The sequence below is a fragment of the Panulirus ornatus genome, chromosome 41 (assembly GCF_036320965.1).
Source record: "Panulirus ornatus isolate Po-2019 chromosome 41, ASM3632096v1, whole genome shotgun sequence".
NCBI lineage: Eukaryota > Metazoa > Arthropoda > Malacostraca > Decapoda > Palinuridae > Panulirus > Panulirus ornatus.
Window position 1 is genome coordinate 3,789,545 of NC_092264.1, and position 15,545 is coordinate 3,805,089.

General features: G+C 46.2%; 1 protein-coding gene across 1 annotated transcript in view; it reads right to left on the bottom strand.

Moving 5' to 3' along the window:
- LOC139761759 (uncharacterized) overlaps window positions 1-15,545 on the bottom strand; it is a 119,641-nt gene that overhangs the window by 89,767 nt on the left and 14,329 nt on the right. The window contains exons 3-6 of the mRNA XM_071686194.1: window positions 12,012-12,096; window positions 11,211-11,513; window positions 10,753-11,137; window positions 9,828-9,947 (exon numbers count right to left, since the gene is read on the bottom strand). Coding sequence (XP_071542295.1) covers window positions 9,828-9,947; window positions 10,753-11,137; window positions 11,211-11,513; window positions 12,012-12,096 — 893 coding nt within the window. The remainder of the gene's footprint in view (window positions 1-9,827; window positions 9,948-10,752; window positions 11,138-11,210; window positions 11,514-12,011; window positions 12,097-15,545) is intronic.

Sequence of the window (15,545 nt, forward strand, 5' to 3'; positions counted from 1 at the left end):
AAGTCTTCAGGCAACACGAGACTAATATTCCCATGTGTAGTCCTGAATTCTGCGAAATTTATTCGTCCAGGTCTTTAAATGAGTTTATTTTTTTTCCATTTCACAACTTAATTTCCGACTTATTTAGCAAAATTGTGTTTTTTTTTTGTTTTTTTTTAAATCTATACCCGTGGTCCCTCCGTGGTTCAGTGCCCGTAAGAATTATAGCACTGCCTCAATCGTAGGGGTTTTTGTGCCTCTCGTGTATATATATCTCCCTTTAGGATAAATATTTGCCTTCAATTATCCACCCTTTCAGGGCCTCGGCTGAATGCTCAGCTCCTCCCCCTCCCACCGTCAATTGGTACTCTTTCTAGCCATTCCTTCTCCAGTCAGACAGACGAACAGACCTCGCTACTCTCTCTCTCTCTCTCTCTCTCTCTCTCTCTCTCTCTCTCTCTCTGTCCGCTACGACCATCCGCGTCCATCAGACCTTCGTTGCGTCACTGTTATCATTCTGGTCCACACTCATCCACATATCTGTTGCCTCACTATTAGCACCCTAGTTCACACTCATAACGCGTCTGTTGCCTCACTGTTAGCACCCTTGTTCACAATCATAACGCGTCTGTTGCCTCACTATTAGCACCCTAGTTCACACTCATAACGCGTCTGTTGCCTCACTATTAGCACCCTAGTTCACACTCATAACGCGTCTGTTGCCTCACTATTAGCACCCTAGTTCACACTCATAACGCGTCTGTTGCCTCACTGTTAGCACCCTTGTTCACACTCGTAACGCGTCTGTTGCCTCACTATTAGCACCGTATGTCTCACTCATAACCCCTCTGTTGCCTCACTGTTGTTGAAGGAATATAAAGGAATTCAAACAACAAACGGACCCAGTGGATCCTTTCCAGGCCGTTTGTGAACACTGGAAGAGATCAGTAACACGAGATAAGTGTGGTCAAAGCAAATAAACAAACAGTTAAGGAGAAATACTTAGAAACTTAAGTAACTTTAGAGAGAACCAGCTAAAGTTAGTCGTGGAGTTGAAGCAGCGTGTTTGTCTAGCCTGTCCTGCCACGAGCGAGTCTGTGAGTACTGCTTCCAATTACTTGTTACGTTGCACTACATATCCATCATCGCGTTGAAGAAAAGGACTAAAAGAAATTACTTTGCCTCCCCCAAAGTAAAATGTCTTGCCCACGAGTTTTTATCCATTACCACGAGTGATATTGGAACAAAAAATTAGAAATTCGCTTAGAGAGAGAGAAGAGAGAGAGAGAGAGAGAGAGAGAGAGAGAGAGAGAGAGAGAGAGAGAGAGAGCAAAACGCTTGATAGTTTTGATAACTTGCATCAATCACTTCTCACCCTCTTTTTTTTGTTCGATAAGTTTAATGCGTCTTGTCCGTTCTCGGAGGAATTCCTTTTTACTCCTTCCCGAAACGATCTCTTGGTATAGCTGTTCGATGCACACCCTATCCATATCCTCATGGTAAACACAAAAACCCTCGAACGATAAATGTTTCGTCGAAAACCAGGTTTCGAATCGTTGATCGACCAGTGAACCAGTATATGAACCACGAACTCCTCCTGAATACAGTGGCTTCCAGGAGTTAACCAACTACGAACCCCAAGAAGCATCATGGACCCGAGGAACTCGTTACAGTAATTTTTTTCAATATCAGCGGCACACACACACACACACACACACACACACACACACACACACACACACACACACACACACACAGGGTGGGGTTAGGAGCGCGCAGTACGCTCGCTGCTCTTGCAACAAAGAGAAAACAAAACCAAAATCAATTGTCGTTCCGCTGGCCAACTTCCAGCCAGAGCTCACCACTGTGGAACTCTCCGCACTGCAAATAACCTGCTAAAAAGAGCAGATCAGGGCTTAACTATCTCATTTTTTTTTAGCTTCATTCATTGTTCCGGGATAAAACTTATCATGCGCTGTTGTATTTAATTCCACTTAAAGCTGATGGTATATATATATATATATATATATATATATATATATATATATATATATATATATATATATATATATATATGTGTCATCCTCGTTCCTTCTCGTTTGGTAGTTGGCTGTTATCTTCCTCGTCCACTCTTATCATCCAGTAAACACACACACGCACACACACACAGGGCTTCCGTGGTGTAGTGGTCAGCGTCTCTGACCAGGACGCGGGAGTCTGCCCTTAGCCAGCCCTAACTAATCATCCTCCCCTTAGAATTGTTCGATAAATGAGCTTCTGGCATAAGGTAGTGTGTGTGTGTGTGTGTGTGTGTGTGTGTGTGTGTGGAGAGAGAGAGAGAGAGAGAGAGAGAGAGAGAGAGAGAGAGAGAGAGAGAGAGAGAGACCTATAGGAACACAGGTTAGGCATATAGACAGATAGACGGTCATGCAGACAGGGTTGGCGTATGAATATAGACAGACAGACGCATGTAAAATGTTCATCGAGGCAGATGGACGGGTCTACACAGACAGACACACACATCATTTCCCCGTGACTTGGTCGTAATAATTTGGTCCAGAGACCCGAGTCATATTCACCATTTCATGAAGCAATTTATTCCCCGGTAATTATTTAATAATTTACGAGTGTTATCTGTCTCTGAACCTTATAAAAAATCACAATACCATTTCATCGAAAAATATTTTTTCCAAATATGAACCTTCAGTTCTCTATACATTAAATTTTCCCAAGTATTTCGACCTTTTGTTTTTTATGAATTACTTTTTTTTTAAGTATTTTTTTCTATCATATTTAAGGATAATGGTTTTGAAGGTCGTGTTGGTGTATGTATTATCCGCTGCTGGTGTTTGTGAGTGTCTGGCATCTCCAGATTACTGGGGTGGAGGAGAATTTCCAGTGTCGCTAAACCCATCATTAACTACGGACGGAGTGGCGTGACCTGTGACCCCGAGAATGTTGACCCAAGATACGGCATATCAGATAGGAGGAGTCCACCAGGAGAGGAAGAGATGATCATACGGCCGTGTGTGGGCCAATCAGCGCTCACTTCAGTTACCAACGCTCATCGTTAAGATAGCCAGAGTCATCATCTAGTTATAGATTGTAGACATGTACTTAACGAATAAACGAGGGTGTATTTACCGGGCAGTTCCCATCAGCCAATAAACGAGGGTGTATTTACCGAGCAGTTCCCATCAGCGAATAAACGAGGGTGTATTTACCGAGCACTTTCCATCAGCCAATAAACGAGGGTGTATTTACCGAGCAGTTCCCATCAGCCAATAAACGAGGGTGTATTTACCGAGCACTTTCCCATCAGCGAATAAACGAGGGTATATTTACCGGGCAGTTCCCATTAGCCAATAAACGAGGGTGTATTTACCGGGCAGTTCCCATCAGCCAATAAACGAGGGTGTATTTACCGAGCAGTTCCCATCAGCCAATAAACGAGCGTGTATTTACCGAGCACTTTCCATCAGCCAATAAACGAGGGTGTATTTACCGAGCAGTTCCCACCGTTAGTGGATACATCATTTAAGATCTGAACGACGTGGTGCGGGGTTTGTATGGCAGTTTACGTCGACTGAAGCTTCATTCAGTCAACACAGTGTATCATAAACTGGCAGCTGTTTGCACCCGGGGCCACATCCTTCAACGGTGATGTCCCTTTGTCCTTAAACAGTGTTTGTGTTTACTTGGTCTGCGTCACAGAGGGGAATTTGGCTCAGTAGACCTTGCCAGAGTTATCTTGGCTGGCTTCGGGCTCGTCTTCCTGGTACTCGACTGGTACAAGCCACACACGCCTTGGGTTGCTGTGACCTAAGTGAACACCAATTACTTTAGCCTGGTCGATGCTTCTTATGTCTTGGAAATGGCTGTATCCATGTCTTCTTGTGTGATTACAGATTGTCAACCATCCCATTTTCTGTAAGTCCTCTCTGTATCACCCTGTATCACTCTGTATCAACCTGTATCATAGGGACTTAACTATGACATTGGTCATGGAATACGTGTTCCGTTCCTGGGGAACAAGGAGTATTCTTTCGTTTGCCAGACTATGGAGGTGGGGTTGGGGACCCCCAATTTTGCCACATCAAACCCCACCAAAATATGCTTATATCCATATGTATAAGTAGGAAAAAGGGGGTTAAAGGTAGATGGATTTATACATATCCATATTTACATGCGTACATACATGCGTAGATGCATATGTATGTACGCAAAAAGATGTTTTTCGGTTGTGAGGGAGCGCCGTGGCATCTCGTCTTGTCATCCAACCTCAAGGTGGTGAGTCAGTGACATTAACGCCTGACCTCGCGTTAAAGAACTTGCACTGGGGGGGGAAATGACACGTATAAGGTCAAGAATTTGCACTGGGGGAGAGGATATGACACGTTTAAGGTCAAGAACTTGCACTGGGGGAGGGGATATGACACGTTTAAGGTCAAGAACTTGCACTGGGGGAGGGGATATGACACGTTTAAGGTCAAGAACTTGCACTGGGGGAGGGATGATGATGATGATTACACATTTAAGGTCACGACTCCTTTAAGACCTGGGAACTCTTCGTTGTGGCTCATCACCACGACGTGGAGGTGGCACTTAAACAGACATATAGACAGGCAGACAGGGAATGGACGGACAGACGCCCATCAGAAAGTCTGAACGGTGTGGTGTAGGTTAGATAATAATTACTGCACCACAGTAATTACTTCTGTCTCTCTCAGTACGTCCTCTAGTAATTACTTCTGTCTCTCTCAGTACGTCCTCTAGTCAGCTGCTGCCCCCTCCCCCCACGCCCGGACCGGCTGTCTGCGCCTCCCTCCGTAAGTACACCCTCTCCCAGGCTATGACAGACACAGCGAGCAGCTAAACGCGAGGAGGAGGAGGAGGAGGAGCGGGAGGAGAACGCAAACCTTAATCACACGAAGTAACTCGATCCCCCCCAGCCACAGTGTTGGGTGAGACTTTGTGACGTGACGAGAGCGAGGCTTTCTACCCCCAATCAACTGCATTCCCGCAGTGTGACGCCCCATTATTATTTCTCACAGTTGGTGCGCACCAGCTCCGCGCTATGCGGCAGATGAATGGGAAGGACGAAGGGAACTCGAGATCAAATGGGGAAGGAAGGACGGATGAGAGAAGATCTTAGGGTCTGAGGCCCGAACATGCAGGAGTGTGAAAGGCATGCACGGGATAGATTGAATTGGAATGATGTGGTATACCGGGGGGGCGACGTATTATCAGTGCACTGAACCAGGGCACATGAAGCAACTGGGGTAAATCACGGAAAGGTCGGTGGGGCTTGATTATGGATAGGGGGGCTGTGGTTTCAGCTAGGGAATGGGTGAACGACTTAGTCCTTTTTCTGTTCTTGGCACTACCTCGTTGACACAGGAAACGGCGAACGAGTATGAAAGAAATTATTATTTTTATTATTATTACCATTGTTATCATTAGTAGCATTTTTATATTATCATTATTATTATTATTATTATTATTATTATTGTACAGATGTTCAGTGTGAGCGATAACGAGCTGTTCAGACAATTACCTCGGGGTTAACCAGCCGGATCCTGAGAGGAAATTCCCAGATCACGGAGTCTTTACCCACCCACCCGCCCCCCTTGTCGTCAATCACCCGTAAATGACTGGTTCATCTTTTGTGAATCTGGACACACAGTGTACCATTGTCTGCCGAGACACGGGGTCGCTGTGGTGTATGACCCTGAGAAGTAGAGAGAGAGAGAGGGAGAGAGAGAGAGAGAGAGAGAGAGAGAGAGAGAGAGAGAGAGAGAGAGAGAGAGAGAGAGAGACTCGTATCCACTGACTTCATGATAGTCATACCAGTCCTACCAATGATCCAGTTTCGTAATGAACCATTTCAGCCAACAGCGCCATCTATGAAGCCTTTATCCTACACCTTCCATCCCCCAACCCCTCCGCTTTTAACACACGACTACCACCTCTCGTTTTCGCATTCTTGGCCCACTGTATTCTAAGATCGAAGGGGGAGTTTCGCCAATATCTTCAAGAATTGCTGAAGGAAAAAAAAATCTTATTGGGGCTGGGGGGGGGGGAAGACACTGCGAAGACTTCGCCTTTGTATAAAAGATGGATGAAATTTTTTACAAACTTGGTAGGGTACAATACTTTCTTGTCCTCCGAAACTTTCCTCATATGACTCCTTGCTTCTCTTTATTTATTATTTTCCTGTTACTGATGTCGCCCATCACTGGAATTCTTGAAAGATAATCTGGTTAATGTAGACACAGGAAGGTAAGGCATTGTCAGGCTTATCTGCTTAGTGTAGACGCAAGAATGTATGGCATCAGGAAGCTTATCTGGTTACTGTATACACGAAAGTATAAGAAACTTTAATAGAAATATGAAATAGGGTTAGTAATAGGCACCTAAACCCCACTGAAACAGATGTCCCTATTTCGCAAGCCCTATGTCAGTGTGCTTCTAAATTGGCAAATAAGAGGAATAGGATCTTTTTCAAGGTTTTCCCGAAGCCTTGCAAACCTCTTTCCCAAGCATTCTGGACACAGACAGACAGACAGACATGCAGGCAAGAAAAGCTTGACAGCTTATCAGGATAAAAGCGTGTGATCACTGGAGTGATTTTGGAGATATCAAAAACCGTTCCTTCGTCTCGGCTAGAAATTGGAACGATGTAAACTCTTCTGAGGAATTAATCCTCCTTCTCCAGAGTATTATGAATATGATCGTCAGGAAAATATTCTCGAAAGTCTTATGAAGATAAGAGGAGAATTCTCTTTTGAAGCCTTATAGTAGTCATCCCCAGAAAATGTTCCATATAGTCATTGAATAATCCCCAGAAAATGTTCCATATAGTCATTGAATAATCCTCAGAAAATGTTCCATATAGTCATTGAATAATCCCCAGAAAATGTTCCATATAGTCATTGAATAATCCCCAGAAAATGTTCCATATAGTCATTGAATAATCCTCAGAAAATGTTCCATATAGTCATTGAATAATCCCCAGAAAATGTTCCATATAGTCATTGAATAATCCCCAGAAAATGTTCCATATAGTCATTGAATAATCCCCAGAAAATGTTCCATATAGTCACTGAATAATCCCCAGAGAATTTTATCAAGATTTTTGTGTAAAAATAATTCCCCGGAGAATGTTTTCCAATGCCTTGTAAAGTTAATCACAAGAATATATCCTCCAAAACCTTATAGAATTTATCTCCAGAGAATGTTCTGTAAATGTCCTTGCACGACGGTACGACCCTTGAACACGACGGTACGACCCTTGAGCACGACGGTACACGACCCCTGAGCTCGACGGTACGACCTATGTTTACGATGGTCTGGGCCTTTGAATTGAGGTCAAAGGCCCAGACATACTTACTCAAAGGTCGCACCGTCGTTCTCAAGGATCGTACACACACACACACACACACACACACACACACACACACACACCACGAATTAATTGCTAACCCCCGAAAAAAGTGCACAAAAAAAACATCTAGCTTAGTGAGATCTGATAATGAATAATGTGCTTATTCGCAATTCGCTTGACTTTAGGAATGTCACATGAACGAAAGGATGTTAAAAATTTACGTCTGTCTGGAGAGAGAGAGAGAGAGAGAGAGAGAGAGAGAGAGAGAGAGAGAGAGAGAGAGAGAGAGAGAGAGAGACTTTCCGGCACATGTAAAAGTAGAGAGTTAAAAGATAAATGGGGTCCGCAAGTAGAGATGACATATGATAAAACAGACATGAAAAAAAAGATGTTCGTGCAAAAGCATTCGCGTCTGTCGTCTGCCCAGAGCTAAAGAATTTGTTTACATGTGTGTGTGTGTGTGTGTGTGTGTGTGTGTGTGTGTGTGTGATTTATATATAAACCTCTGCTCCGGTCGGCAACAACGAGAAAATAATGTTATTCTAGTCAGAATATTTGGAAGAAGATTGGAACCACATTAGATATGTGATGATCTTCCGTTATCATGAGAATACTGAATACTCGAAGGATAAGCCATTCTAGCTCATTCAAAGCTAAGGTTAAAAAAAGATTAGAAACAACTAGAGATTCTGTCTTTGAAACTAGGAATGTTAATTGATCATTAGACGTAGCCTGGAATTCTAGCTTTGATCTAAGATTGGGAATATTGATGATTATCTTCCATTCAAAGCTATTGAACATAAATGGTCTGAAATTATAGTGATTATAGCTGTAAATCTGAAGCTATGAAGTGACTGTGAAGAAGTGGTGATGACTGTAGCTTTAATCCGGAGTCTCGTTGGTGCTGGGTGCTTGGCGTGTGACCTAAGAGAGAGAGTCCATCATCTCGGCTCGCAGTATCTGTGCTCGCTGGTCAAGGGCGTTGAGGCTACTACTGCTGGTGTTGGTCGTGGCAACATGGTGGAGGCCTGCGTGTCCTTTGCTGTACCCTGGCGGACTTTGGTTGATGACCGAGGTGGCTGAGGATGCGTGTTCTTGCTGGCTGTTGATGTCCCCCTCTTGCAACTCCTAGTGTGTGTGTGTGTGTGTGTGTGTGTGTGTGTGTGTGTACAAATGGGTGTTACTGGACTCACCTTTGGTGAGGCTGTGTCATCGTCAGTCAGCAAAACAAAGTACAGTCACGTCAAGGAACTTCTCGCTTAAGAGGAGTCCATCCTGACCCTGCTACTGAATGTGACGCAGCCTTGGAGCTGCAGGAATAAGCTGCTGGATAAGTGGCCCTTGGGAAGGGAGGGGGTAAGGGGGGTTATAACCCCATGGCCACTTAGTTTTCGTGAGTCCTGAGGTTGTATTACCCAGTGGGTGGAGGACATCAATTTCGTATTTCTTAGTTCCACCTCTTCTTCTCCCTACGAACTACAAGTGTTTCGTGATGCTGTGCTGGACCAGGGATTAGGAGGTTTTGCCCTAGGCTAGTATACATCCCACGCCTCACTCATTCGTAATGCCGAGATATTCAAATTGACTTTAGTAAAGCTAAGGATTAAGCATTATCAAGGCTAATTATACTCTCATTAAGCTGCAGGAATCAACATCCATGACTGTTAAGCGAGGATTTCTATCTAGTTATGTTTGAACCTCGACTCTTTTCCTTTGATATTACTTTTTTCACCAGTTCTGAAGCTCTGAGAACGCAGCCAGTGTCTTAAACTGTAATGGGATGCCGAACCCTGAGACGCCCTCGTAAGCCCATGGTTCCGCTTAGCTTTGAAGAACCAGATTTACGTGGGAGAGTTTTAAACTTCTTTTTTGCTCCTCACGGTCGCCTTTTGTATAAAATCTTCCTTTTGTCTCGGGACTATCGAGCGTCGGTGTGGAAAGTTGGACAATAAGAGAGGAAGGAAGGTTTTCCCCACCACACACACCCACCACAATGCCCTCTCCCACACTGGTGGACAATGGGATGCAAGAAAGGAGAAGAACTCTCGATGGTATCCTGGTGTAGTCTTTTGACATGATGAGGTGAGAATGCGTCACATGAGGTGACGTTCAATGCGTCACATCAGGTGACGCTATTAGAGCAGCGTCACATGTGGGGTTTAAGCCAGACCAGAGTATCAAGGGACCACATTTACGCGGTAAAAGCGCAAATGGTCTTAGAATTATCTTCTACGAGCGAAGAAGGTGTTCAGAAAGATTTTTTCGACGAGATTTCGTAACTTTGACGGCCCTAAGTGCGACCCTTAGAGATAACTGGACCCAGAATTCCCTTCAGTATCACCCAGCCAACGAAGGAACCCGGCCATCCTACCACACTCCCACCGTGGTAGACACCACAGTTCATACCCATGACAGTTCCTGGACCAGACAATACGTTTTCCAACATCATAAGAAGACTTACTGTATGGGGTTCCCGGGACAGCTTCCACGACCTCCTCAGTCAGCGACACTTGCTCCTGTGGCGTCTTCTGCTGCGGCCGCTGGCTCCGACCTCTGCCGCCAGGCCTGTCGCCTCTCTTTCCTGCCGGAGAGACAGACGCAACATGTGACTCAAAGCCGTCATTGCTTGCATTGATTCTCTCTCTCTCTCTCTCTCTCTCTCTCTCTCTCTCTCTCTCTCTCTCTCTCTCTCTCTCTCTCTCTCTCCTCTAAGACGGCCTTAGATTGACGTTATCAAACTACTAGTTCCTTTTAACTCCGTCCTCACGTGCGTGTGGTGAATTGAGTGCGGCAGAGTGATGCAAGGGACTGTGACTGAAATGCTAATCACATGAATGGTAAAGTGTGTGTGTGTGTGTGTGTGTGTGTGTGTGTGTGTGTGTGTAGGGGGTTGGGTGAGGGGTGGCAGAGCTGTGGACTCGCTCACACTAGAGCACTATGTCTAGGACTTTAAGAAGGTTGACCCCCCTTTAGAAATAGAATTATAGAAAAAAGATAGATAGCGCAACACCTAATTGTTAATGGTAACTTAAGATATTAGGACTGGGTTTCCCTCTCTCGTGTAGTGGATGAGTCCATGTGATACACTGTGAGCTAATGTAATGACCCAACTCGGCAACATTTAATCTTATAATCATCTGGCCACTAGGTGTCCGATGCCGACACTCTGTAATCATTTTGCACCAACGCTTTCAAGATGAGCATGGCAGACGGCGCAAGTGAATTAGCCGCCGATGGCGTCAGCGAGTAAACTAGAATCGTAACGAGTGACAATGATAGATACACAACCAGACAGACCCCAAGGTCCCAGCGAGTGGGTCTGGGTCTTAACAAGTACTTCGACTATACTGTCCTCATCCTTCAGAGTAACCAGGACCCCAACGTACCTTTCGTCACGATGATGGTCTGGCTGTAGGCGTCGAACTGGGTGTTGTTCCGAGTTCGTCTGTGATGGCTGCGACGAAAGCTGTTTTCTCCCGACGTGTACGACGTAGTCCTGCTCTGCACGTCCTTGTCCCGCCTGGAGGGCGGCTTCCAGCCTCTGGAACGCCGACGGTGATGGCGGTGGTGAGTGCGTGACTGGTGGCGTCGATGGCTGGCGCCTGGCGTGATGGTGATACCAGTAGGGAAGGGGCGTCTGTGTTGGTGATGGTGGCTGCGGTGGGGTTTGCGGTGGTGTCTGGCGTCAGCGTCGCCCTCCGTCCCTCGGGTGTTACCCTCAGCTGGTCTCAGGGGAAGGCGATGGCTCCTGTAGGAGGTGAGGAAGAGGCGCTAGTTCCTCCGCCGCCGTGGCTGCTTCTACGGCCGGGTCGTCGCTGATGTAGCCCCGGGTACTGTCGCTCACGTTCTTGCTGCTGTTCTGCTGCTGTGGCTGTTGATAAGGGAGTAACGACAAGTCACCCGTGGACTCGTTCCCAGAGCCGTAGACCAGCCGATAGAGATGGTAGAGCTCCCCCTCGAAAAACGACTTGTTCTCCTTCTCTTGGTCTTCGGCCAGGTGGTAGAGATCACCCTCATACATTATCTCTCGACCATCCTCGTCTGCCGGGTTCTCAAGTCTGATGAAGCAGCCTTCCTCGTCCTCACCATCAATCTCAATCGTCCTGTGTTTTTTACCCCCTTTCTTCTCGTCCTTTCCACTGGCTTCCTGTTAAAGCAAGATTGTTTACAGTTGGCGTTTAGGGGGAAGACAGATGTAGGCAAGTGAACACTCTCTCAACACACACGAGGTTATTTAATGACGCTGTTCATCAGAGATAACAATAGGACATTCTACAGCAGTGTGGACAGTGTCAGGTGTAGACTTGAGGAACATGATTTAATTTTCATGATGGATAAGACTATTAGAAAGAGGGCACAGGGCACTCATCGACCCTGAACTGACCCTGAAATTCTAGATGACATTAGTGACGGGCTGACTGTACTTATGTAGCAACCTAGCCTGACCTTGCAAGTGTCATGTATTCTTCAGTGACTTGAACTGATCCACGTACTGTTTATGACCTGACCTGACTGTGGTATTATAGCAACCTACTTGCGTCAAGACATCAAGACCTGGGTTGAAATAGTGTGCCATAGTTATCTAGTTCTCTTTGTAACCTGTGCCTTGACCTGTAAGGGTGAACGTGGGTTGACCTGCACTGACCTGGTTGGTCCAACCGGGGCAGCAGGCGAAGATGGTGTGTACCTGCACCTCCTGCCGGTTCTCGTATACCGTTCGGTACTGGGTTCTGCAGGGGAGGAAAGAAGACGAGGTGAGAACAGTCAACACGAAGATATTCATACATCGTCATATTGTTTTCCCTCCAGTATGAGGGGAAGTATGTGGGTATCTTACCTCTTCAGTTCGACGGTACGACCGCCTAGACATAAAGAAACTGTGCTTGAGCACGACGGGTAACGACCCAATGCGTACGAAGAAGACACTGTCCTAAAGGATAAGGTTAAGGTCTTTGTACCGTCTTGCTCAGAAGTCGTACAGTCGTGCTGAGTGGTCGTACTGTCGTGCTGAAAGGTCGTAACGTCCTTTTCAACGGTCCTACCGACCTGTTCAATGGTCGTTCCTTCGTGTTACTCTATGCACTGTCTGGCATACCGAATTCAACACGAACGAAATGGAAAAAAAAATTGCATGCCCAGTGCCACCAACATTTGCATGCATGCCCAGTGCCACCAGCAGGGACGGAACCACTTAACCACCAACACTTAACATTCTGTCGTCTAGAATCACAGACTTCATCCATTCTCAAGTTGAGAATTAAGTGTCCAGTCTCCACTCGTATGACAGAGCTCGTATACAAACGCTGTTAAGGCTTATTCTTATGGATGAAAACGAGGTGTCTCTCTGTACTGGACCTCGGATGTAAGAAACACACACACACACACACACACACACAGCACGACTCATAACAAGAACCATAAGCAAGGACAAGCCTAAACAAACTGTCGTGGGCTGTCGTCGCCAAGCTACAGTAAAGCGTCGGGCGCTGTATGATAAGATCAGCGGAGTCTCATGTTGAAGCCAGATACAAGACTGTAACCAGGACGATGATACAATGGACTAGGAATACTGGGAGGCTGGTGGCCTGGCGGCTTACTAGTAGGTCGAGTGAATGAGTGCAAGAGGCAGCGACACTCAAGCCCCTGCTTAACGAAGGCAACAGTATACCATCTCTGACAAATGCAGCAACACACAGGCCCTGACGAAGGCAGCAACACACAGGCCCTGACGAAGCTAGCAACACCCCAGCCCTCACAGAACGCAGCAACACCCCAGCCCTCACAAAACGCAGCAACACACAGGCCCTGACGAAGCTAGCAACACCCCAGCCCTCACAAAAGGCAGCAACACACAGGCCCTGACGAAGGCAACAGCACACAGGCCCTGACGAAGGGAGCAGGCAACTCTGTCTTACACTTCACAAGCGAAAGACAGACGACATGACAACACCGTCACTGATTACATGACCAGGTGTGGTGGGGATGACCGAGGGACATGACCAGGTGTGGTGGGGATGACTGAGGGACATGACCAAGTGTGGTAGGCGGTGACTGAGGGATTGTGAGAGGGGGAATGTCTGGCTTATGAAAGGGGGAAGGGCGGTGATCTTCCCCCTTCCCTTGCAGACGAGGAAGTCTGCTGACACGACAGAAAATGTCAGAACTCCTTCCTTTGTCTCGTTCTCTTCCTTGCTTCATCAACCAGTCAGATAAACTGGGAGGAATACCGTCTCCCTTGAGCACCACTGTTCGATCCTCTGGGCGCCAAGGTACGATTAAAAACTTGAGCACCGACGTAAAAATTGAAATGTAAAAAACTCTCACGAAAAAATGAAAATTATTTGCACTAATTTACAGATTAAACGAAAGTTTGTTTTATGAGTCATACTTTTTTCTCTGGTGTTTTTATAGATATATTATAATCTCTTTTATTAATACATCAAACAGATGGAGAACTGGCTCAACAGGTTTTTGCTCTCAATGGAAACTACGAGTAAAAGAAATTGATGGTGGGAATTATTTTGATTAAGTGTTATGTAAAAATGTACATTTTTGAAGTGATTTGCTCTTAAAGAATAATCTAATCCCCTCTGACGCCATAATTTTTTCTTTACACACACACACACACACACACACACACACACACACACACACACACACACACACACACACGGGGTTGCGTAATGCATTAGTTCGCTTCGGTGATTTACGTACGGCTCGGCTCTGATTCGAATCCTAGGCTGAGCAGTTGTCATGATCTCTTAAACAGCAAAACAGTTGTTCTTCTCATAACGCTAAGAGAAAATGCCGGTCGCTATCAGGACGATAATGATCTCATGGTCTAAAATCGAGAGTGAGCGAGGCGGAAGGCCTTATGAATGGTCCGAACCCCTTGTGACGTCACGAATGTAAACACACGGTCTCCCTGTGACGTCACGCGTGTAAACACACGTGTCTCGGCCTGATGACACTCGCAGCCATTCACGAATCTCCTCCTTCCCTCCCCGACCCGGGGCTCCGCCGACACTTCATACCTACGATCATAATTCACGCGTAAGGTTCAACGCATGACCTCATCTCTGCGGGTGCGCCTCACTAGTAATCTAATTCCAGAAGGCTTAGATACAGTCCTGTCCATTCTGACACCCACCCACCCACTCCCAAGCGATATAATGGTTTGAGTTACGATGAGAGGCGGCGGAAGAGGTTCTTCGAGCCACACTCGCTCACAGTTCCCCCCTCCTCCTCACACCAACTTCAATGATGCAACGGGAGAAAGGAATATTATTAGCCCGTCTGATTCTGGCTTCAGCTCGGCCAAGAAAAGTGGGTGGAGGGGTATAATTTCTCCTACAGGTTTCGTTTTATTTTTTTCGATTCTAGCTTCAACACAGTCAGCAAAAAAAAAGGTGCCTGAATTTTCTCCTGAACTTTTGCCTCTCTCTCTCTCTCTCTCTCTCTCTCTCTCTCTCTCTCTCTCTCTCTCTCTCTCTCCACCCAGTGGCAGTTATCTGCAAATTAAGCCTTGCAGAGTGCATGAGATCTTAGACCTCAAGCTGGGTGCATATGAATATCTCACTATCTTAAAAATTGCCAGGTTTGAACGACCACCTTCTCATAGAGGGTACTTGGTAGATACAGGTGGTGTAGCGAACAGCATAACACCATTCTAGATGGTACTAGACCGACACAGGTAGTGTAACGACAGTATAACACCATTCTAGATGGTACTAGACAGACACGGGTGGTGTAATGACAGTATAACACCACTCTAGATGGTACTAGACAGATATAAGTGGGGTATGGACGCTCTTAACACCACTCAAGATGGTATGAGACAGACACAGGTGGTGTAACGACTCTCTAAACATTACTCTAGATGGTGCTAGACAGACACAGGTGAGGGTAACCTCTGACCCACATCACCCTGTGTACGCAGGCTGGCTACGGTATGACCCACCTGCCGGGAGCATGTGTCGCCCTCCTTAACGAGGGTAGAGGCTTGGTGGCCCGTGTAGGGGAGGCAACACCCCTCAAAGCCACCTCAGTCCCGACCCTCGCAGGCTAGACGTATGATTCATGCCCCTGTTGTGGGTAGATGTGACTTGCGCTAGGCACCACCGGGAGGTAGAAATAACTCAAGTTATAACCCACGGGAGGCAGAAATAAGTCAAGTTAT